The sequence below is a fragment of the Anomaloglossus baeobatrachus genome, unplaced genomic scaffold, assembly GCF_048569485.1.
Source record: "Anomaloglossus baeobatrachus isolate aAnoBae1 unplaced genomic scaffold, aAnoBae1.hap1 Scaffold_424, whole genome shotgun sequence".
NCBI classification, from domain to species: Eukaryota; Metazoa; Chordata; class Amphibia; order Anura; family Aromobatidae; genus Anomaloglossus; species Anomaloglossus baeobatrachus.
The window spans coordinates 104,207-127,724 of NW_027443575.1; the positions used below are offsets into that span (position 1 = coordinate 104,207).

Genomic DNA, 23,518 nt, shown 5'->3' on the forward strand with positions numbered 1-23,518 from the left:
AAGAACTTGTGAGTAAAAGACCTGGAACCGCAGTCCCTGCCTCTGCCTCTCATTTACCGACGCCCAGCGTTGCGGTGCCAACGGAGACTACCACCACCCCCGTCCTCCATCATTCTCCCCGGGGTAATCCCGCTCCGCCTGTGGGGAGCGACACCATGTTGGCTGCACCCAACATCTGCCCCGGTGAGAGATCCAGCTGCGGCGGCCGCATACCTAGTTGTGTATCACAGGTGGCATCATGATCATCTAATAGACTTTTCCTGTCACCCCCATCCTGCAACTACCGCCTCCATCCTTCCTACCACCCTTAACCATGCCTCGGGGCAACGGGACTGGGCCAAACCACCCCGTGACAGTACAGAGGATCTGCACCCCCGACCCAGCGACGAGTAGGTGAAAAACACCTGCCCCGTGGGATGCTTCATATGGATGATACTGAAAATAGGAGCTGCAGAAAAATTATTATGCCCTATTGCCTGCCATTTGCCCTGATACATCCATTATTGACTTAGGTACACTAATGTTCCCTCTTGGTTATATATGAATATGGTTTTACATACCTTTATATGTTGTAAACAGAGGGACATTTCTTATGGATGTATTGGACCTACTATATTCGGTACATGTAAAATCTAATTTTTTGATCCGGCTTTTAGTGCTCATTTTAACTTTTTCAAGTCTTTGTCACCATGTTCACTAAATAAATTATGTATTGTTTGCACTGCAAAAACTCGTGTTTCTCCTGTTTTGGAATTAATTAGGAGTTTGTGCCACCTGTGTGATCCCTGGACAATCAGGGACGCCAGGTATATGATTAGTATGGTATTCTGGAAATCTGTTATGATATTGATTATTTCTGTGTTTTTCACAGTTGCCACCAGATCCAACATGAATTTTCGAGCCAGGGACACCACTTGGCTCTCTTTATTGGATGACGTTATGAAGAGTGATGGTGATTTTGCAGGTGGGGCGACTGGTACTCACTCGGATGATAGCCTTATTAATAAATACAAAGATCTTTCCAAAAAGAGAATGAAACTATGGTGGAACCGTGCCTTCTTAACTAAATACCTTGAAAGGGACATGGTCCCACGAGGCCTTAGAATTAAGGTATTCCCATCCTTTGCAATTGAGGACGAGGAGTTCCGTAGTAAATGGGAAACATTGGCACAAACCTGCTCAAAGGGGTTTCTGACCCTCTTGTGTGACCACAACTCCAGCTCCCTGACTTTGATTGAAAGTGAGCTGGAAACCCTGGATAAAACTATTACAGAAAAATGTGACGTCACAGTCATAACCCGATTTAATTTAGAGATGGAGAAGGAACTGGAAAAATGGGAAAAGGAAATTAAAATGTATAAAATCAAGAAATTCAATAGGGATTTACTGGACTATTCCACTCAAAAGGCATATAGGTGGAAGATTGATAATGGTAGGGGACGCCCTTTTAACCGTTTTGGTAGAGGTCAGCGCACTAGATCCGTATCCTCTGTGTCCCAGACCTCTGGAGAGGGTTCTTCCTCCGGGACGTCGGAGAGTTCTCATATACCTGCAGAGACTGTGGGAGACCGTGTAAAACAGCGGAACCGACAACTTGTGCCACTTGGAAAAAATAAAAAATCTGGAAACAAGTTACAGGTAATTAATTTATCTGAACGAGTTCTTTCCGGTGCTCAGGTGGAGGTCCTCTCCCGTGGCTTAACATTTGTTCCATCTAATTCTTTTCATCTTGTTACAGCCCTGAAAGATGTTAACTTATTTGCACGTAAATTAATCCTTAAAAAACTTTTTCACAAGAAGGACACCGTGACAGACAGCCAAGCCGAAAGGGAAGCCATCCAAAACCTGGAAGAGTTACTCCAGGAGCAGGAGGCTCCCCCAACAGGTGCGTTTCCTCAGTCTCTTCTCCCAAAATCCACTAAGTTTCCCCCCTTTCTGCTATGTCCTGCAGTGGATATCTTTGTGAGGTTGGTCAGTGAGGACTTCAGGAAGATTGACACTCGGCGTAAATGGGATAATTTAACCCATTCGCAGAGAAAGGCCCTCACTGAACTACAGAGTTACCCTGACATCGTTATAAAACCTGCGGATAAGGGGGGAAACATTGTGGTTATGTCATCTGATAAATATGAGCATGAGGTGGCTAGGCAATTACGTGATAAGGGAACATACGTGAAGCTTCCTTCAAATCCCTTAGGTAAATATACCAGTGAACTTGCTGTGATCCTAGAGAGGGCCCTTGAGATCGGGTTGATTGACAAAAAAATGCACGATGGCCTATGCAGGAAATACCCTAAAATACCGACCTTCTACGTCTTACCTAAGATACACAAAGATGCTGTCAATCCGCCTGGACGTCCGATCGTGTCAGGCATTGAGGGGATGTGTGACCCTATATGTAAATTCATTGATTACTATCTTCAGCCAATGGTTGAGACACTACCCTCATATGTCCGTGACACGACGGACGTCCTGAGGCGAATTGACGGTATCTTTTTAGATGACGATATGACTATCGTCACCGCAGACGTAGAGGGTCTTTACACCTGTATTGCACATGAGGATGGGCTAAGAGCAGTCCGCTTTTTCTTGGAGATGTCCGGTCGGGATGATGAAATGGGTGAACTGATTTTGGAGCTGCTCCGCTTCGTCCTGACACACAACTTTTTTGTTTTCAAAGATTATTTTTATTTACAGCGACGCGGCACTGCAATGGGTGCGGCCTGCGCGCCTTCGTACGCCTGCCTCTTCCTTGGATATTGGGAGAGGCTGGTTTTTGGTGACGGAGGCGTGGGGGCATCGGCCCATGTGCAGTGCTGGTATCGTTTTATTGATGATATTCTTTTTGTGTGGCAGGGCCCGGCGGAGCAGCTTGATCAGTTCATGGGGCAGTTGAATAGAAATAAGTTTAACATCAAACTTACATATAAGTGCAGCACTCGCAAGATTGACTTCCTGGACGTTGAAATATCGGTTGACGATAGGGGGTCAATCCAGACGGACGTTTTTCGTAAGAAGACGTCCGTCAATGCGTTGCTCCACGCTTCATCTGCCCATAATCCATCTACTATTCGTGCCATCCCCACCGGACAATTTCTGAGAATGAGGCGGATATGCTCTTCTGATAGTAAATTTGAAATTCAGTCATCCGATCTCAGGGCCCGTTTCTCTGATAGGGGTTACAGCAATAGGAACATCAAATTCGGGTACAATAGGGCCAAGAAGACCCCTAGAGCACAATTACTTGCCCACGTTCCCAAGAAACAGGACTCCTTTGATCCTTCAGTGAGGTTCATAGGGACTTATAATGAAAAATGGGATACTATGCGGGACATCATGAGGAAACACTGGCCGGTATTACTAACTGATCCGGTGTTGGCCCAGAACCTCACTGACCGGCCATTAATGACATCCAGACGTGCTAAAAATCTGAAAGACTTTTTGGTACGAAGTCATTATGTCCCCCCTATATCCAATATCTTCGGTTCACGGGGTCCATTGCAGGGATGCTTTCCCTGTGGGCATTGCCTGGCCTGCGGCAATGTCCTCCGTAGTACACAATTCTGTTCCTCAGATGGCAGGAAAAATTATAATATCCGGCAATACATCACATGTGGTTCTACACATGTGGTGTATTTTGCAACCTGCACCTGTCCCCTGATATATGTGGGACTCACTTCACGTGAGCTCCGCATCAGGGTTAGAGAACATGTGAGGGACATTTCCGCAGCCAGGACAGTAACTGATGATACACTTCTGAAAACCTTGCCAAGGCATTTTAGGACTCACCACTCCTGTGACCCTTCCCAGTTGAAAGTCAGAGGTATTGACATGATAAATGGGGGGATCAGGGGTGGTGATCTTAAAAAGCGCTTGGCACAATGTGAAGTGAAATGGATCCTTACTCTTAACACTATGGCCCCCCAGGGACTTAATGAGTCCATTAGTTACGCTTCCTTCTTATAACACCTTTATAATTAAAAAACTAGGTGTAAAATTCTCTTATTTTGGTTGGTTTTGATATTTTCCGAGTGACCACCTTTTGCCTTACTGCAATTCTTGTCATTGTTAATATGACTTTTAAATCCCCTTTTTTAACTGTTCTTATGGTCCCATCTTTTAATGCTGGTTCTATTTGGTTTTTTCCATATAGGCACCTTATCTACCTAAAGATGTTGTTATGGACCCTTTTGGAAAACCTTGTCATCGGTGGCCTTTAATATATATGTTTTGATGCATGTACCCTCTTTCCTTCCCGGTCCTCATGTGCGCATGTCCGGGTCCCCCTGCCTGTGTCTCCGTGATTGTCGCCGCCGTCTGGTGTCGGGCGCATGCGCGGGAGCTATGGTGACGCGTCCCCGCTCCCGCGCATGCGCGGGATGATATGACGGCGGCGCATCACGCGAGACTTCGCGGGTGGATCTGCGCATGCGCCATTACGTGATTTCCGGGATCGGAAAAACACCGCCACCATTTAAAAACCGGCATTTCGCCACGTACCTCATGGCATCCCTCCCCTGAAGAAGATTGAATACCTTCATCGAAACGTACGTTGGGCTATCTGGGGCCTCTTTTCCGGATCAAAATCCTCATTACAGCACTTGTTATCGGACGTGGGCCTGGCAGATAAGGGGTGTGAGTTGCGGTCGGATGTTTCCTGCATTGTGCCTACTTAAATCCGGGACTTACTAGGAACGCTAATGATTGAATGTTATGATCTAACTGCATGCTCCTGCATTTGTCATGGGTTCCGGTACATCCTCTCTCCATTTGAGTATAATAATGTTCCCTCTGTACTATATGTGAATATGCTTGTGTACAATCTTACCTATTTGTTGTGAACAGAGGGACATTTTCTGGGGGTGTACTGGACCCATTTTTCTGACTTTATGCCCTATTGCCTGCCATTTGCCCTGATACATCCATTATTGACTTAGGTACACTAATGTTCCCTCTTGGTTATATATGAATATGGTTTTACATACCTTTATATGTTGTAAACAGAGGGACATTTCTTATGGATGTATTGGACCTACTATATTCGGTACATGTAAAATCTAATTTTTTGATCCGGCTTTTAGTGCTCATTTTAACTTTTTCAAGTCTTTGTCACCATGTTCACTAAATAAATTATGTATTGTTTGCACTGCAAAAACTCGTGTTTCTCCTGTTTTGGAATTAATTAGGAGTTTGTGCCACCTGTGTGATCCCTGGACAATCAGGGACGCCAGGTATATGATTAGTATGGTATTCTGGAAATCTGTTATGAGAAAAATTATTAGGGTACGTGTCTTGCCAGAATCTGTTAAATCCAAAGACCTTCCTTGTACACTACAAACCATCTTTAATGAGATCCTGGGCGAACCCCCTAGCAAGATTTTGGAACTAGATAGAGCTCTTAGGGCTCTGGGCCCTAAACCTGTGGAAAATGACCGCCCGAGAGATGTGATATGTAGAGTGCACCGCTCTGTTCTGAAGGAGCCTATTATGCTCAAGATCTGCAGTGGGGCCTTAGCTTTATTTGAAGATGGACAAATTCAAATTGTGCCTGATCTGTCCTGTTTCACTGTGCAAAGGCGGAAGTCCCTGTAACCACTATTGGACATGCTATGCTCCTACGACATCCTGTACAATTGGGGCTTCCCATTCCACCTTCAGGTTCGCTACACAGGACGCATGCAAATCCTTTGATCCTCCTCTGACATGCCTTCCTTCTCTGCGGCCCTGGACATCCCCTTGGTTGCCATTGAGGACTGGCCAGACTTTACGATGGGACCGAGGGGTGCCGTGCCCTCAAGTGATCGGCAGCGCACTCTCCGCCGGGTTGGAGGGGGGAAAACAGTTTCTCACCTCCCTTGATGGGTCGTGGTCTACTCCACATGGCATTGCTGGACTGCCCCGTCACCAGATCCATTTGACGGAATCAAATTCATATCCTACTATTGCAGGAGACGCACTTCGAGAATGGCTATCTCTGCTGCTTCACAGATAGGTACTATATCAAGTGGATACACCGCTCCAATCCAGAATCAAAATCAAAAGGGGTATCAATAGGTAGCCACGAGGTTTTAGGTACAAAGGTCGACTAATAGGGGTGGTTTATTTTTTTGAATATAAGTGTCAATTCTTCCCTTTTCACCATTGATAATTGGTATTTGCTTAATAGAGACCCGGTGACAACTTGCTCCTGGTGGTGACCTGAACTTCACTGTTGACCCTAAGGGCTCATTCACATGACTGTTCCGTTTGTCCTGCTCATTTCCTGTTTTTTTTGCGGACCTACTAACAGGACCATCTTTTCAATGTCTTTTGTGTAGGATTGGATGGCACATAGGAGCACTTCCGTGTGCATCCGATCCTACAAAAAAACACATCGGATGCCGTATGTCCGTTCCTTTATTATGGAACATGTCCTCTTCTGCAGTGCGAGCAGCTGTGGGGATGAGGAGTGTTGCCGTCACGAGGTCAGTAAAGTTCATTACCTGCGGTATCTCTGACCGCCGTGTTCTTAAATCACCTCTCGCGGGCGGCCCATACTGTGACTAGCGGTGACGTCACGGGCCGCTCGCGAGAGGTGATCTGAGAATGCGGCAGTCATTTAACTCGGTGACCAGCGCTGATATCAGGAGTGCAGCGGTTTCGATCACCGCATTTAATGCACCTAGCTAACCTCCGGAAGTCAGCGCTGGTCATGCCCTGCAGTGTACAATGTACAGGACCTTGTAACTTTTCCTCTAACCGTCCCAGCACCAAGGGACGAGGCTCTGACAAGCAGGGGGAAGTTGCCGAAGATGGTGAAGGTGTAGATAGGTGACCGTACCAGTGTCCTCTCTGATTCCGATTCCTCAGTGCCATATAACTATTGGGTGTCAAAGCTGTATACATGCCACAAACTCTCCTTGTATACCTTGGAGGTGCTATGCCGCACTGCTGCTAGCGTCTTGTCTGAGCTGATTTTTAGTGGCGTCGGGGTCATCACAGCAGATTGACACAGCTGCCTGTCATAGGAAAATGCAGACAGGCTGACTTATACAATTGAACAAGGGTTTTATTTACCCACACTTTATCACACCACTAGATGACGCTTAAGTGACCGAAAATGTAAAGTTTTGTAAGTTGTATTAACGTACGTCCCTTCCAATCCAAACAGGGGTATATGGGTTTTTTCTCATCCTACTCCTCCTCTTTCTCCACCATGTCTTGATGCTTATGATCCATGTATACCCCGTCCCCTGGGGAAATTTTTGTTTTACATAGGGCATTGGCTCTACCACTCTAGGAGTGTCACTCCTTACCAATGGTAACCAATGACATTACCAATGACGCAGGTTACCAATTTACAATTATCCTCAACCCCTATTAAAAATATATGTTTTATTAATAATTGGTTAAAATTCCAAGGAGACACAAACACAAAAATACCAGAAGCAGGTAACCCCTATATGGGAGTCGGTAAAGTATATATATATCTCGTGGAAGGGGGGGGGGACAAACCCTAGTAACCCTCAAGGGACTAGATGTCCCTATCTGTCAACGGAGGGTATGACACCTTGAGTTTCCGGGCGCCCCCGTTCCACGACGGCTTTCCCTCTTTCTCCTTACCCTTAAACCAGGGACAGTGCTCAAATGAAGGTAAATAGGGGGAAGTAAGATTGCCGCTCCCAAAATTTAAGTGGGGTTTGGTACACCAATATGTATTCAAGACCTGATTACTGGTAATATGATATACAACCATAGGAGGTGATATTTAAGAAAACAAAAAACCTGCAAACATTAGCCCATGTAATAATCCCTTATACCAAAAACATTCCAAAAGGGAGCTATCATGGTCCCTCCACAATCAGACCAAGACCATATGTTTTGCAGAGTTTACAGTACCACACATGAATGGTGCCTTACTGGGATACAATCAGTCCCAAGTAAATATAAAAGACACTAAAGGGAATATAAGGATAGTTTTACTTCCCTGAAAAAAGCAGGTCCTCATCCCTGCCTTGCCTCTACACGTTTCTCCTTTCCCATTAAAGGTTCCTCAGGAGGCTTGGGGAGACAGCAGCAGATCCTGTATGGTGGTAGTCCATAACTATAGCCAAGCTATTTTCTGGACACGAGTGCTGGATTTTTTTCTGAATATTTTGGAAGGTATTTATAAGAAATCCATCTCAATGCGATGGATCTTTGACATTTGCAACGTTTCTGTGTTTCCAAAATCTAGGTATCTGACACGTGTAAGGGTGCCAGGGGCGGCAATCATGGGCGAGAGGCTGTGTTTTTACCCTGGTACCCTACAGACACAGAGGGGAGAGTTGAGATTTCACCTGGTTGTAACAGTACGTCTCCTCCAGCTTCTCTTCATCAAGGTCACACTGTGTTGTTCCAGGTTATTAAAGGGAATCAAACATCAGGACTTTAGTCTATAAGGTAAAGCCAGTGCAGTACTGGTGCTATCAGGCACAGGCTATACATACCATTAGTGGGCAGCTCGGATGTTTAGGCTTTGAAATCCTAGTTTGTTAAGTTTTAAAATTCATCATCTTTTTGACTGACAGTTGCACCTCTGCTGATAATATTCGGGCGGGTTAGGCACTTGATTCCCGTTAACACCCCCCCTCCCCACCCGCGTGTTCCTCCCTCTCTCTGGCTCTATGCAAATTTTTATATTTAGTAACATGGCGTCGGAGTTGGCGCCTGCACATAGTGCTTATCTCCGGCGCCATGTTTCTGAAGCCTGTATTTCCTAGTCTTGTGCCTGAGAGGGTGGCGCATGTGCCCTCGCTTCTTCAGATCTCGTTGTAACCGCGGGAGCGCGTGCGGTCACAACAGGACTGGAGAACAGCTGATCTTACTCATTAGCTGCAGCAGACATCTGCTACGATATTAAATACAAAATGGATACAGCCGCACACTAAATGCCATCAATGTAAAAGGGAACTCTGGTACTGCATTACTGCTATATGAAAAAATGAGATTTTTAGTTTATGAATTGGCCAATGCATGTAAGCCCGGAAACCAAACGGCAAGGAAAAATCTCAATATTCCGGGTCCCTAACTAAAATGCCACTATCTAGGTTAAAAACATCCATGCCTGGGCAGCTAGACTAAAAATTTCAGCTGGCACCTATACACACTTGTAGGATGTGCAGGTCAATCTTTTGAAATATTTGCAGTGAGTTTTTTTCTGACTGAGCACTCCGCCCTATAAACCAGGCTGTGTTCATAATCCTTATACCAGGAGTCCTAGCTGCCCAGACATGGAGGTTAGTCCAGATAGTGGCATTTCAAGTTAGATTTTTAGTCTAGCTGCCCAGGCATGGATGTTTTTAACCTAGATAGTGGCATTTTAGTTAGGTACCCGGAATATTGAGATTTACCTTGCCGTTTGGTTTCCGGGCTTACATGCATTGGCCAATTCATAAACTAAAAATCTCATTTTTCATATAGCAGTAATGCAGTACCAGAGTTCCCTTATACATTGATGGCATTTAGTGTGCGGCTGTATCCATTTTGTATTTGCTAGATTTTATCAGCTGGCACCTATACACACTTGTAGGATGTGCAGGTCAGTCTTTTGAAATATCTGCTACGATATTGTCTGGGAGGAGCAGGTGACGGGGGAGGTATTGGTCGGGAATCATGTGCATAACCTGCCCCGATATTATCAGCAGAGGTGCAACTGACAGTCAAAAAGGTGATGAATTTTTAAATTTTACAACCTTGGATTTCAAAGCCTAAACATCCGAGCTGCCCACTAATGGTGTGTACAGCCTGTGCCGGATAGTGCCAGTACTGCACTGGCTTTACCTTATAGATGAAAATCCTGATGTTTGGTTCCCTTTAAAGAATAAAGACGAGTCCACAATGTTTAAAAACTGCAGATATTTTACTTGTAACACGTTTTGAACACCGTTTCCTTTTGCTTGTGACAGGTTTCAAACAAAGTATTACCATCTTAGGCTGCTTTCACACTTCCATTTTTTTCCATCAGTCACAATGCGTTGTGTGCTGAATGGACTGATGCGTTGCAGATAGTGGTCAAACTGATGTGACGGATTCCTGTGAAATAACGGATCCATTGTAATTTTGTTCTTATAGCCGGGAAAGATTTGTGATTGTAATCCTATATGAACACATCCCAGAGAGGGAGAATTTTCATGACCAGAAGTTCATTTACATTTGATCTGGGCATGCACAGAATAAAAAACACGGATCCGTTGACTGATTCCATCATTTGACGGATTCTGACGATCATAGGCTTCCGTTATAACACACGACGGGCGATGACACATCCGTCGGCATCCGTTATTTTGCCGCCGAGAAAAAACGTTACATTCTGTGTTGCTTCCGCCCGACAGTCAGTTAATAAACGACTAATCCGTCCTGTGGCGGATTCAACACAATGCCATCAGTCACAATCTGTTGTTAATACAAGTCTATGGAGAAAAAACGGATTCCTGCTTAATATTTTGCAGTATACCGTAATTCCTCAAGGCAACGGATTGCAACTGAAGGAAAAAAACGTATGTGTGAAAGCAGCCTTAGTACAAACCAGCTCTTCTGTTTTCGGCTGCTGACAAGTTCACACTAGCTACAATGTGGGTGGAGGTGGTTGGTGCATCCCTGTCCTCTAGGTATCTAGCATACGTGTAATGTGTTTATCTATGATTAGAGGTACCTGCACGGGTATGTTACTTCTTTGAGATTGCTCCTAGAGTCTGTTCCCCAGGGTCAGTTGCCACGTCTGCACTGTTTACACAATCCGGTCCCGGTCACCTTTGCTTCCTCCTGTCAGTTACTTTAGCCTTGGCTTACTCTACGCACTATTCTTACGTCTCCAAACCCATGAAATGCTCCACACTATATCCCCTTCACTGTGGACCGGCTTCTCTGGTTAACTCTTTCAGTCCTGTCAGTGTACCTGAAGCCTAAGCTTACCTTTCCAACTAGGGAACCCAGGAATGGTAAGTCAACATCTAATGATGGCTGGTAGCACTGCGCTCATAGACACACAGATGGGGAGCTTAAAGGGAAGGTGTCATGCTTTTTATTTTTGGATTAATAGTGATTATGAAATCAAATATTTTTAATACAAAATTAAACTCACTTTTTATTTAGTTTTTATTTAATTCTAATTTTACTGAAGCACTGGGGGCTGCCTTCATGGATTTGGTGTTTGTAACGACAGTTACTCATCTCCTTTATGGCAGCTTCCAGAGCATTGACTCTGATAGTCGGACACCGACTCTATACTTAATACAGTGACATCTCCCTGCTATGACCTGTAGACGCGCCCCCTGGCCTGTCCAGATCAGAGCAGAGGGAGGAGAACGGCGCCATCTTTGTGCAGCTCACAGCATATGCTGTGTGCTTCACTTTCCCCCTGTCACCCGTTCGGCCTGTGTGAGTACCGGCACCCCTCCCCCCGCCGCTGCTGCTACCCTCTGGGTGTGCATGCAGAACATTGCGAGAGTATTGGCAACCCTCCCCCTGCTGCCGCTGCTGCTACCGTCTCCAATGACACCCTGTGTGATGCTGTCTGCTGAGCTGCGTATCTAATCTTCTCCTGTGTGATGCTGTCTGCTGAGTCGTGTATCTAATGCTCTCTTGTGTGATACTGTCTACTGAGCTGTGTATCTAATCCTCTCCTGTGTGACACTGTCTGCTGAGCTGTGTATCTAATCCTCTCCTGTGTGATACTGTCTGCTATCCTTGGTGACACTTTAGATATTTGCGGTCACCTGCAAAATGGCTCCGCACTGTGATCCTACACTTCATTTTATCTTATCCTTTTGGAAACCCACAGATTGGGAGGGGTAGCTGTGACCTCACACACAGGAGAGCAGATTCTGCCCACTTTACTGCAGTTGTAAAGTGAGATATTTCTACAGTCGGATTTCTGTAGGATTTCAGCAGCTGCTCCCCCCAGTATTTAACAGTGGAAAATATCAAACGTTTTAATTTTTTTTTAATATTTTTCTCAATTACAAACAAACAATAATATTTAAACAAAACATTAAGACTGGGGCCAAACGGGGCACTAGTGCGATCCTCGCATGTCACTCGGCTCACGCTGGCAGCACAGTAGAGTCGAGTATCATGCTAGTATCCCTGCGACTGAGGTCCGACTGTGCGAGCGGACCTCAGCTGCAGGGGGAGGACGACACTGCAGAGGGGCGAGCCGGAGCTCAGGAGAGGAGGGAGGGATTTATCTCCCTCTCTCCTCCGTAGTCGGCTATTGCGCTTCTCGCTCTGCAGACGCGGTACACCGGTGTACCGCAAGTGCAATGTGATTTTTCTCTTGCCCCATACACTTGAATGGGTGCAAGAGAAAAAGTCTCGCATTACAATCGCAGCATGCTGCGATTGTTTTCTCGGTCCGATTAGGGCTGAGAAATAAAACGCTCATTTGCGCTGACACACAGGTTAATATTGGTCCGAGTGGAATGCGATGTTTTATCGCACTGTATTGTGTATGTATTGTGTTTTGTCATGCTTGGTATTAATCCAGTCCCTTATCTATATTAGTGTATTGGATCCCAGTAACATCCGAGTGCTGATTAGGGGGGGAGAGGCCGTTTGGTCTCAGGGTTTTTTATATCAGACGTGCTGGTATTTTTTTTAGGGCTTTTACGGCTACAGACAGTACTCCTTCCTATCCTTTCCTATAAAGATAGTTTGGGCCTCACCTTTGCTAATCTGTTTTCTGGCTATGTATTGTTTTTTCTTATATCACTGTAGTTTTTACATGTGGGGGGCTATCTATATCTTTGGGGCTTGCTCCGAGGCAGATTAGTTTTTCTTATATATTTCTATCTGTAAGGATATTTAGTTCTCCGGCTGTGTCGAGACAACTAGGTCATCGTAGACTCGTCCCACGGCTACTTCTAGTTGTGTGTCAGGATTAGGTGTGCAGTCCATTAAGGTTCCAGCCACTCTAGTTACTTTTTGTGATTCCGCATTTTTTTTTATCCTCCTCGGTCCCTGAATCATAACACCCGTCCCTGAAAATTTTTCTCCATGGATTCCTGATTATGTTCCCCAATCAGGAATCCAGTTCGAGACTGCCAACCTCAGGGAAATAGACTTTTTCAAAGTCTTTTTCTCTGAGTCAATTGTCAGTCTTATGGTGGAGCAAACTAACCTGTATGCCCAGCAATTTTTGGCCGAAAACCCTAATTCATCATATTCTATTTGGAGTCCTGTTGACTCGGTAGAAATGATGAAATATTGGGGACTGGTCCTTCACATGGACATTGTGAAGAAACCAGAAATTCACGAATACTGGAGTACTGATATTTTATATGAAACTCCAATATTTGGCATAGTCATGACCCACAAACTGTTTGAGGCCATTCATAAGTTTCTCCATTTTAGAGACAATGCTCCTTCACTTCCGAGCCCGGCCGTGCGCCCAAACAATTGATTTCCCCCACATATGAGGTATCTGTATACTCAGGAGAAATTGCACGATAAATTTCATGGTGCAATTTTATCTGATACCCTTTTAAAAAAAAAAAACTACTTGGATGAAGTAACAATTTTTTGGTAACATTTTTTTTTATTTTCACGGCTCAATGTTCTAAACTTCTGTGAAGCCCCCAGGGGTTCAAAGTGCCCACTAAACATTTACATAAATTACATGAGGGGTCTAGTTTCCAAAATGGGGTCACTTGTGGGGGAGCTCCATTGTTTAGGCACATCAAGGGGTCTCCAAACGCAACATGGCTTCCGCTAACGATTCCAGACAATTTTGAGTTTGAAAAGTCAAATGGCGCTTCTTCTCTTACGAGCCCAGCCCAAACAATTGATTTCCCCCACATATGAGGTATCTGTGTACTCAGGAGAAATTGCACAAAACATTTTATGGGCATTTTTCTTGATACCCTTGTGAAACTGCTAAATTTTATGGCTAAAGTAACATTTTTGCGTAAAAAAAGTAAAATTTAATTTTTTTTTCCGACATTGCTTTGGATCATGTGAAGCTCCTAAAGAGTTAATAAACTTCTTGGATATGGTTTTGAGCAGTGTGAGGGGTGCAGTTTTTAGAATGGGGTCACTTTTGGGTATTTTCTGTCACCTAGGCCTCTCAAAGTCACTCCAAATGTGATGTGATCCCTAAAAAAAGTTTTTGTAAATTTTGTTGCAAAAATTCGAAATTGCTGATCACCCCTTTTAACTTCCTAATGAAAAAAAAATGTATTTCGAAAATTGCGCTGGTGTAAAATAGGCATGTGGGAAATGTTATTTAGGAACTATGTTGTGTGACATATCTCTCAGATTTATGGGCATAAAATTTAAAATTTTGAAAATTGCAAAATTTTCGCCAAATTTTCAAAAATAAACGCAAAAGAAATCGTAAGTACAGTATGTCACGAAAAAGCAATCTCAGAATTGCCGGGATCCGTTGAAGCAATTCAGAGTTCTAACCTCATAAAGGGATACTGGTCAGAATTGCGCAAAATGGTGAGGTCAGTAAGGTCAAAATAGGCTGGGTGGTGAAGGTGTTAACAGTTGTTCTAGATATGTGTCTGCTGCTAGAACTATGTGTGGCATTGACCTGGTCTCTAATCTGAGCTGCTGTTTACCTGCGATTTCTGAGGCTGGTGGCTCTGATAAACTTATCCTCCGCAGCAGAGGTGACTCTTGGTCTTCCTTTCCTGGGGCAGTCCTCATGTGAGCCAGTTTCTTTGTAGTGTTTTATGGTTTTTGCCACTGCACTTGGGTACACTTTCAAAGTTTTCCTAATTTTTCGGACTGACTGACCTTCATTTCTTCAGGAGTGGTAAATGACAACGAGGTTGTCGTGGAAGGGGAAATAGGTGGGGTGTTGTAGGTGTACATGTGGGAAGTTCCATTAGCCAAAGGTCTAGTGAGCAAACACCGGCTCATCCTATCCCAAGAGCAATGAGAACAACTGTTACTGGGCAGCCTACTCCACTAGATTTCTTTGACAGCCACACATTGCTTCAACTTTGAAATGAGGCTGATAGAGAACAGGTGCTGGAATGGATGGCAAGTGCTGCATTAATTGGCATCTCCTCCTCTTCCTGCACCTCAACATCACACACAGTTCATTCCTCCAAGGTGCCACTCCAATTACAATTGTTTGCGCTCATGTCACAAATCGCCAAACGGCAAAGTGACTGGGGAAAACCACACATGCAAGAGGCCTGCACCTGCCACGCAAACATGCTTTTAAATGTCAAGTCTCCATGATAGGTTTCAAAGTTGTCTCTTGTCTGCATGGTTATGGGAGCACTAGCCCTACATCTGTCTCTCATCCACTTCTATATTTCTTCTGTCAATAGTGTAGGAAGCTAATGGCTATGCCAAAACAGTGGTACTGCACTGTAAAACGTATTTCTGCTGTTTTGGAAGGATTTCGCCCCAAACCCCCGCCCCCCCCCCCCACCCCCAAGGTGTTTTCTCTGCTTTATGTTTGGCCTCCCTTTGAATTCAGTGGGGTTCAGAAAGGTTTGATAAAGGTTCAGTTTTGTTCGACTAACGCACCGTATGTTTGGTTAGGCTCGGCGAAACGAACCCTGAAAGGTTCACTCATCTCTTATATGTGCTGTTGTAGGGCAAAAAATAGTTGCACTGGGGAGTAAGTCCCGAAGGACAGCCGCTGCCATATGGTTACGGCAAGCCTCAGTGTCCAGTATGGCTACATAATGGCTACATTTCCAGTGCAAGCAGTCTGTAAATATGCCCGTATAGTGTTTGGTCCCACATGCAAAGCTTCTTCTTTAATTGGGAACATGAAGCATTTGAGGAGGCACCAAAGCAGGATGGTTATGCTGATTATGGCTTCATCATCACCATCTTGGTTGTTTCCTCAATTTTTTGTAAAAAGTCACAGATTTCAGACATCCATGTTCATGAGTCAGTTTTTATGCATGGGGGCTGACCGGAATACCTCATGTTGGACTTGGTATTATAAAGTGCGATGGAATATATTTGGCGTTATGTAAATAAAAATTAAGCTGTATCTGGTATTCATCTAATGCCTTCTGTTGGTCAGAAAGTCTTGGCAAGTACATGTGCAATGTGGCGTTCCAGCGTGGTCACGTCAGACAGCTGTCGCTAAGCTGCCACTTGCAACCGCTGCTGAAGCCCTGCCAGACAAGTGGTAGCTGGAGTGGATTGGTGGAAATGGGCGCACACACAGGGTACTTTCACAAGTAGCTCTGGCAAATTGGGCTCGTTTTTCATAAACTGCTGAACCACGAAGTTGAGCACGTGGTCCAGGCATGGTGCATGGTACATGTGCGAGCTTCTTAAGCTTCAGAGCCACCACCAGGTTATCACACACGAGCATGGCTGGTTGTTGGTTCGGAGGGCAAAAGATACAGATCTGTCGCGTCTATTAGACCTTTCAACTCTGCTGCAGTGTGCGATTTATCATCTAAAGACAGTCCTTTAAACAGCCTGTTGCTTCACCGAGGCAGTATTTCCAGCCTGGGACTGATGGGGAAGGTAAATCAGACCAGGATGAAAGGAACTAGAGGAAGGACCCTCCAAACTTTCTGGTAGAGGGCCACCTGTGGGCTTTGCCAAATGTATGAAAAAGGGCCTTTCAAAATGTATGAGTGAGGGCCCTCCAACCATTATGGTGAAGGATCGCATGTTGGATCTGTAGATATGGTGGGAAAAGGAGCAGCTGGAGAACACCCCCCCCACCACCACCCCCAAAAAAAAAGATCCACAGATGCCATCTTGTGCGCAGTGTGTCTGGAGTTAGTGTAGGGAAAGCTTGTGTTGTTGGTCATTGAAGGGGCAAATTTCACAAAATCTGTTTTTTATTATTTTCACAGAAGATAGTGGCATTATACAGAATACATATGAAGAGCAAGTAATTGTCCCAGATCTACCCTCAGTCCTTCACAGGCAGGATCCGTCATCTGCTGCTTCTAAACAAAGTCTTGATTCACTGCAGAATGTTCAGCAAAATAAAAGCCACAGAAGGGGTGTTAAACAACAAAGAGCTCAGACAGGGGAGAAGCCGTATTCATGTAATCAATGTAGAAATTGTTTTACCCACAAGTCAGCTCTAATTTCACACAAAATAATTCACAAAGGAAAAACAGTTTCATACTAAGAATGTGGAAAATGTTTTAGTTTTAAATCACAGCTTGAAGTTCATCTTAAAACTCACATTGAGGAGAAGTCATTTTCTTGTTCAGAATGTGGGAAATGTTTTAGCTGGAAATCAGAGCTTAATGTGCATATGAAAATTCACACGGGGGAGAAGCTATTTTCATGTTCAGAATGTAGGAAATGTTTTATTCTGAAATCAACTCTTGATTTCCATATAAAATCTCACACTGGGGAAAAGCCATTTTCATGTTCAGAGTGTTGGAAATGTTTTATTGTGAAATCACAGCTGAATCGGCATATGAAAACTCATACAGAAGAGAAGCCATTTTCATGTTCAGAATGTGGGAAATGTTTTATTCAGAAATCATCTCTTGATTTCCATATGAAATCTCACACTGGGGAAAAGCCATTTTCATGTTCAGAATGTGGGAAATGTTTTATTCTGAAATCACAGCTGAATCAGCATATGAAAACTCATACAGGGGAGAAGCCATTTTCATGTTCAGAATGTGGGAAATGTTTTATTCAGAAATCATCTCTTGATTGCCATATGAAATCTCACACTAGAGAAAAGCCATTTTCTTGTTCAGAATGTGGGAAATGTTTTATTCAGAAATCATCTCTTGATTGCCATATGAAATCTCACACTGGAGAAAAGCCATTTTTATGTTCAGAATGTGGGAAATGTTTTATTCGGAAATACCATCTTAATGTGCATCTAAAATCTCACACAGGGGAGAAGCTATTTTCATGTTCAGAATGTGGGAAATGTTTTATTCGGAAATCACATCTTGATAGGCATATAAACACTCATACAGGGGAGAAGCCATTTTCTTGTTCAGAATGTGGGAAATGTTTTATTGTGAAATCACAGCTGGATCGGCATATTAAAACTCACACAGGGGAGAAGCTATTTTCATGTTCAGAATGTGGGAAATGTTTGATTGGGAAAAAACATCTTGATCAGCATAGAAAATCTCACACAGGGGAGAAGCTATTTTCTTGTTCAGAATGTGGGAAATGTTATCGTTGGAAATCACAGCTTTATGACCATATAAAAACTCACACCGGGGAGAAGCCATTTTTATGTTCAGATTGTGGTAAATGTTTTATTCGGAAATCACAGCTTAATGTGCATCTAAAATCTCACACGGGAGAAGCCATTTTCGTGTTCAGAATGTGGGGAATGTTTTATTCGGAAAGCACAGCTTGATCAGCATATAAAATCTCACACAGGGGAGAATCCATTTTCATGTTCAGAATGTGGGAAATGTTTTTTTCGGAAATCACAGCTTGATCAGCATATACAATCTCACACAGGGGAGAAGTCATTTTCATGTTCAGAATGTGGGAAATGTTTTATTCTGAAATCACGGCTGGATCGACATATTAAAACTCACACAGGGGTGTTTTATTCAGAAATCAGAGCTTAATGTGCATCTAAAATCTCTCCCAGGGGAGAAGCCATTTTCATGTTCAGAATTTGGGAAATGCTTTGCTCACAGATTCACTTTTGTTAGACACATGAAAATTCACACAAGGTAAAAGACATGTTTGTTTAAAATGTGGGAAATGTTATAGCAGTAAATCAACTCTTGCCTTGTGGAGGTGGCCAAAGCTATAAATTATGTGTTCAAACGTAATAAGAATATCTGTGTATGTAAATAATCAAAATATAGATGTAGTTGCATAATTATTTGTGTGTCTATATAGCAATTGCACAGACCTGTAATATGATTCTAAGCTGTATAGTCATGAAGGGGTTACCAAGGATGAGTGAACAGATGTACAGACAATGAAAGTCTTCATAATGATGAGCAAAAGTCTTATCAGTAGTTTTACACAGAAAGAATGTATAACGAACAGAGATGTATTTTACAGCATACTGGGAAATATTGGGGAGTGGAATACTCTCTAAACTTCCTGTTCTAGTCCCAAGGTGCAGAGAGAGAAGGGAAGAAAGCTGTACACCATGCCTTGGAGATTTTTAAAATGTTAGAATTACCAAAAGGAGGTCGGTTACAACCGTCACTATGGGCAACAGCATTGAAAGCAAAAAAGGGCAAGTTAAAAGACAGGAGATTGTTGAATGATGCAGAATTGTTTGGCAGAATATCGCAGGCATTGCTATCAGAAAGATATATTGAGGTTGAAGATGAAGATGAGCAAGGGGATGTTGTGTTTTACTATATGTTACCCGAGTCTGAGGACAGATCTGAGGGTCATCCGATAGGTTGTTTTGTTGCTGCCCCACAACCTGATCCCCATTCTATTCGCCCGTCCCGGAGATATTCACAGATGCTGCAGTCACTAGACAGCATCCCTTAACCCTTTCCACACCCATACCCCTTTTCCCTCCCATACCTGCAATGCCGTCTCCCCCCATACCGGCCAGTCTGCCGTCACACTCCCCAATTACCAATCCCCTCCCCTTGGATCCCCCTTTTTTCCTTAGGACACATAGTGAGCCTTACCCCGAACCTGACAAGGAACAGCCCTCATTTAAATATGTCCCTTTCAACCCCACCCAGTCAGCGGCATTAATCCCCTGCCTGCCAGTTCCCAGCATTAACCCTATGCGATTTTATAGGAAGATGCTACAGGTCCATCAGTTATACTCAGCTGCGCGGAAGGACCTAGATAATCTCACCAAAGTAAAAGCAGGAGACAGTTTTTGGCCCTTGTGTATACAACCGCGCCGGTGCAGCCCCCACCACAGCCCATGCCCCGACAGGGCCCAAACCCCATATACGTAGCTCCCAATCAACAAAACCAGCAGAGCCAGCAACAGAATTGTTGGCGTTGTGGTCAGTTTGGTCACTATCAAAGAAAGTGTCACACCCCCAAATCTCAGTGTTTGGCCAGGTACCCTCAAAACCGTAACCAAAACTTGCAACACATAAATTTATAATAAAGGTGTTCCCTGTAGATTCAGTAATGATCTACCTGAAGCCAGGTGTGCCTTTTCCCAGAGTATCACAGTATCCCTTTAAATCAGTCCCAGGAGATTTCCCAAGATACTGCCCACAGTCCGGCTGCACCCAGGAGTCTGCCCCAACCTTCCCTAATGACACAGGGGGGAGCCCCGGACTGCTTGTTTTTGTTGCAGTGATTTCCAGTCCCAAGCTACCCGCTCTAATGATGCTCTCCATTCCACTCCATCAATCTTAAGGTTTCTATAATATATGTTTCTGTAGTACCTTTGTTTCTGCTGGCTGACACGGTACAGAAATATATTTTATATATTTCTATAGTGAAAGTTCTGCCCATGGTTTTTTTCTTGTATCTGTTTTGCCCACCACCTGTTCTAATATCGCGCATCCTGAAGGAGATAGGGGGGGCATAAATCAATGCAGGGATGTGTGGGAGTGTTTTTTTTTTCAGTAAGCTGCTGCTAGTCACAAGTTGTAGAGAGCAGGAAAAAAAAATAAATAAGGAAGTAGAGAAAAGTAAAAAAAAAAAGGTAGCTTCAGCAGATTTACAAAGCTGTTTCTGTCTTATGTACTAACCAGTGCTTTTTCCGGCTGATGGAGTGGATTTTGTTTAATCCTTAGAGTTCAAAATTTCATAGGAGATTATCAATAGTATTCTGCTGCTATTTAAACAATAAATTTTTTATTGAGTTTCAAATTATTAATACAAAGAATGGAAAACATTAAAGAATGATGATTGATTCACTTATAGATTGGAGTAAGTCATAAACGTTTGATATACCGTGAAATGCGACTAAGGCCATTTTGGCCGTCTAAGTTATCACATTATAAACCATTTCTTATAAAACTGAGATTCATATTCTGGTAATAAAATGGAGCCGCAAAAACAATTTTTTTTTTTGGTCTTATATATAATCATATAAATTTCCAATCGTAATCCCCATACCTAGGGGACTTCTGCTGCTATTTAAATAATTAAATTAATTTTGCAGGGAAAAGTATATTTTTTAAAATATACAAATTAGGTTTTTTTGTTTTTATGGTTATGTTTTTTTTTGTATTATTTTTGCATACAGACTGCCAATATTGATTATTTTCCTTTTTTTTGTAGATACAGACTATCTATGAACCCTGTTGTAAGGTTTCAAAATTTCCCAGTAGAGTATGTTATATTTATTTGTTGGTTAATCATATTGTTTACTGTTATAGATCTATATATTTTGTCAAAGTAGTATATATAAAAAGGGAGGAAGTAGATATCTATTATATTTTTCTAGCAGCAGACATATTGGATAGGCTTTAAAGCAGGCTTTGAAGCTGGCCTTTCTTTTGCAACAGTTATGTCATGTTTATTGGATTATTATGAATGTAGGAATATATGTCTGTTATAGGAATGATCTAATCTATATTTCTTTTAGTTTTTGTTTTTATAGATGAAACCAGAAGGTGGTCGATTCTGCACTGGATATGCTACAATTTGCACAACATGAGGTAGTCTAAATTTAGGCCACTCCCTCCCCTCCTATCGGTACGAAAGGAAGTGACGTAAGTGCCTCTCTAGATGGGTGGAGCAGAGGTAGGTAAGATAGTCAAAATGTATGTAGGATGTAGATCTTTCCTGTTGTCAAATAAGCTAGGTACGCCGAAAAGAAAGTCTAGATCTGTGCTGATGCAATCGGATGGAGATCCCCGTACAGGTGCAGCTGACCAAGAAGCAGTGAACGGGCCTAGAGTTGAGGAGTCCTTTACCATGCATAAAGACCATGCCTCGGTGACATTTGTCACGTCAGTGACTTCTGTCACTCCTTGTGTTCTTAAATCCCTACAGGAACAAGCGAATCAACAGGGAGTGGAGAGTGAGATGCAGGGAGCCAGCTGACTGAGGAAGGTCTGTGGATGAAGGGCGGTAAGCTTTCTCTGCCATGAGATCTCTTCTTAATGATGGCCCAAGTAGCATGGACTAACATCTGTGACAGTTGGATATCAGTGTGCGCTTTGGTGACACCAGGGTTCAGTACCCAGGTAGGCAAATTCACCCAGTCTTGTAAAACACGATTTTGAAACAATGAAGAACACTGAAAAGAGTCCGTAAAAACACCCTGCACCTGCTCTACCCATTCTTAGAGACTGCAAACTGATTATGGATGTTTATCATGAGCACGTTGTATGCAAGTCTGTGCGTGTTGTGTAGATTTCTTTCCAGGTCTGGTCAGAGGCTTTCCAGTGCAGAAAACGACGTCATTGCTGAAAATCCATATAATGCAAGTGGTATGTAAAAAAAACCAAACTGATAAGTTGTAAATCAATGCGTGTTATATTTCTCTTTAGTGTGTGTTGTGTTTCTCTTTAGTAATAAACAGGTTCCAATGTAAAATGTTTCTTTTTGGTCTAGCGCAAACCACGTATAATTTTTATATGATTGACTAATTAGAGAAATAAACAAGTGTATTTTCTAATTCCAGATCCTAAATCAGAGTTAGTAGTATATGGTTTTCGGTCAGGAGACTATTAATCCTAAAAGGACACAGAAAATTCGATAAAGCTCAACGGCAGGACAGCATGGATTCACGCCCTGCATTGCAGAAGGGTCGATCCACCGGAGCTGCACTAAGCGTCCTGCTCATATTTATCCTTTACAAAAAAACCTGTACAGTCCCAAACCATCATTGCCGAAACAGTTAGAAGAGAGGACTTAGAGAACCTTGAGACATGGGAAAGTCCAACTACAAAGGGTGAGGACTCACCTAGGGGTCCTTGGTCTATAACTGGTGAAGAAATCCCATTCCCCTCTCCACCCATGCCTCAACGTTCAGTCAGGCAGGATTTCCCAACAGATCTTTCTTCCTCTTTTCCTAAGGGAACACAGTACCCTTAGTATTTGGAAATGGCAGAAGTAAGTCAAGGGGGGACTGTTGAAGGTACGAATTGAGTAGTCGAAAATACTTAATTCAGCCATTTCATAGACCCAAAAAATGTGGTTTGGTTAATGTAATCTAACCATTTACAAATGTTTTTGTTTCCTACTAATTTCAGTGATTTTCCTTAATACAAAATGCTAGATATGGATTCTCTCATCTCAGGAAAAGTTTTAGAAGAGCCTATCCCATCAGGCTGATGTCTCCCCGGCCTAGTCTGCTGAGCACTGGCAGTGACACGCGAGTTGACGTCACATCTCAAAAACCAATGGACGCGACACAACTGAAGCAGAAAGCGGCCGCTATTCTACCCATTATCCCAGAAGGTTTTTCCAAGTCTGCACCACAAACTTCACATGAAGCCTCATCATGTTTTGTTGTTTTTTTTATCAAGAGCAGATTATCCAGGTTCACAAAGTGGCCCTAAGTGGACTAGCACTGAATAAGCATCCTCCTTTTTGTTTCATATCTGGAAAGAAGAACCATGGACAATTTCCAAATGTCCTTTTGTTTTTTTTTGTTTTTTTAATTATGTGCTAGTTTTTAAATAAGGTCTAGATTCAATTTTTCTTAATC

At 43.2% G+C, this 23,518-nt stretch overlaps 1 protein-coding gene across 1 annotated transcript in view; it reads left to right on the forward strand.

The window, feature by feature from the left end:
* Nucleotides 1-20,460, forward strand: part of LOC142279151 (uncharacterized) — a 61,402-nt gene extending 40,942 nt beyond the window's left edge. Inside the window, exons 10-14 of the mRNA XM_075332667.1 lie at nucleotides 872-1,432; nucleotides 1,739-1,885; nucleotides 1,952-2,670; nucleotides 2,857-3,444; nucleotides 17,129-20,460. Of these exons, the coding sequence (XP_075188782.1) occupies nucleotides 872-1,432; nucleotides 1,739-1,885; nucleotides 1,952-2,670; nucleotides 2,857-3,444; nucleotides 17,129-18,307 (3,194 nt within the window). The 3' untranslated portion in view covers nucleotides 18,308-20,460. The remainder of the gene's footprint in view (nucleotides 1-871; nucleotides 1,433-1,738; nucleotides 1,886-1,951; nucleotides 2,671-2,856; nucleotides 3,445-17,128) is intronic.
* Nucleotides 20,461-23,518: the final 3,058 nt, after the last annotated feature.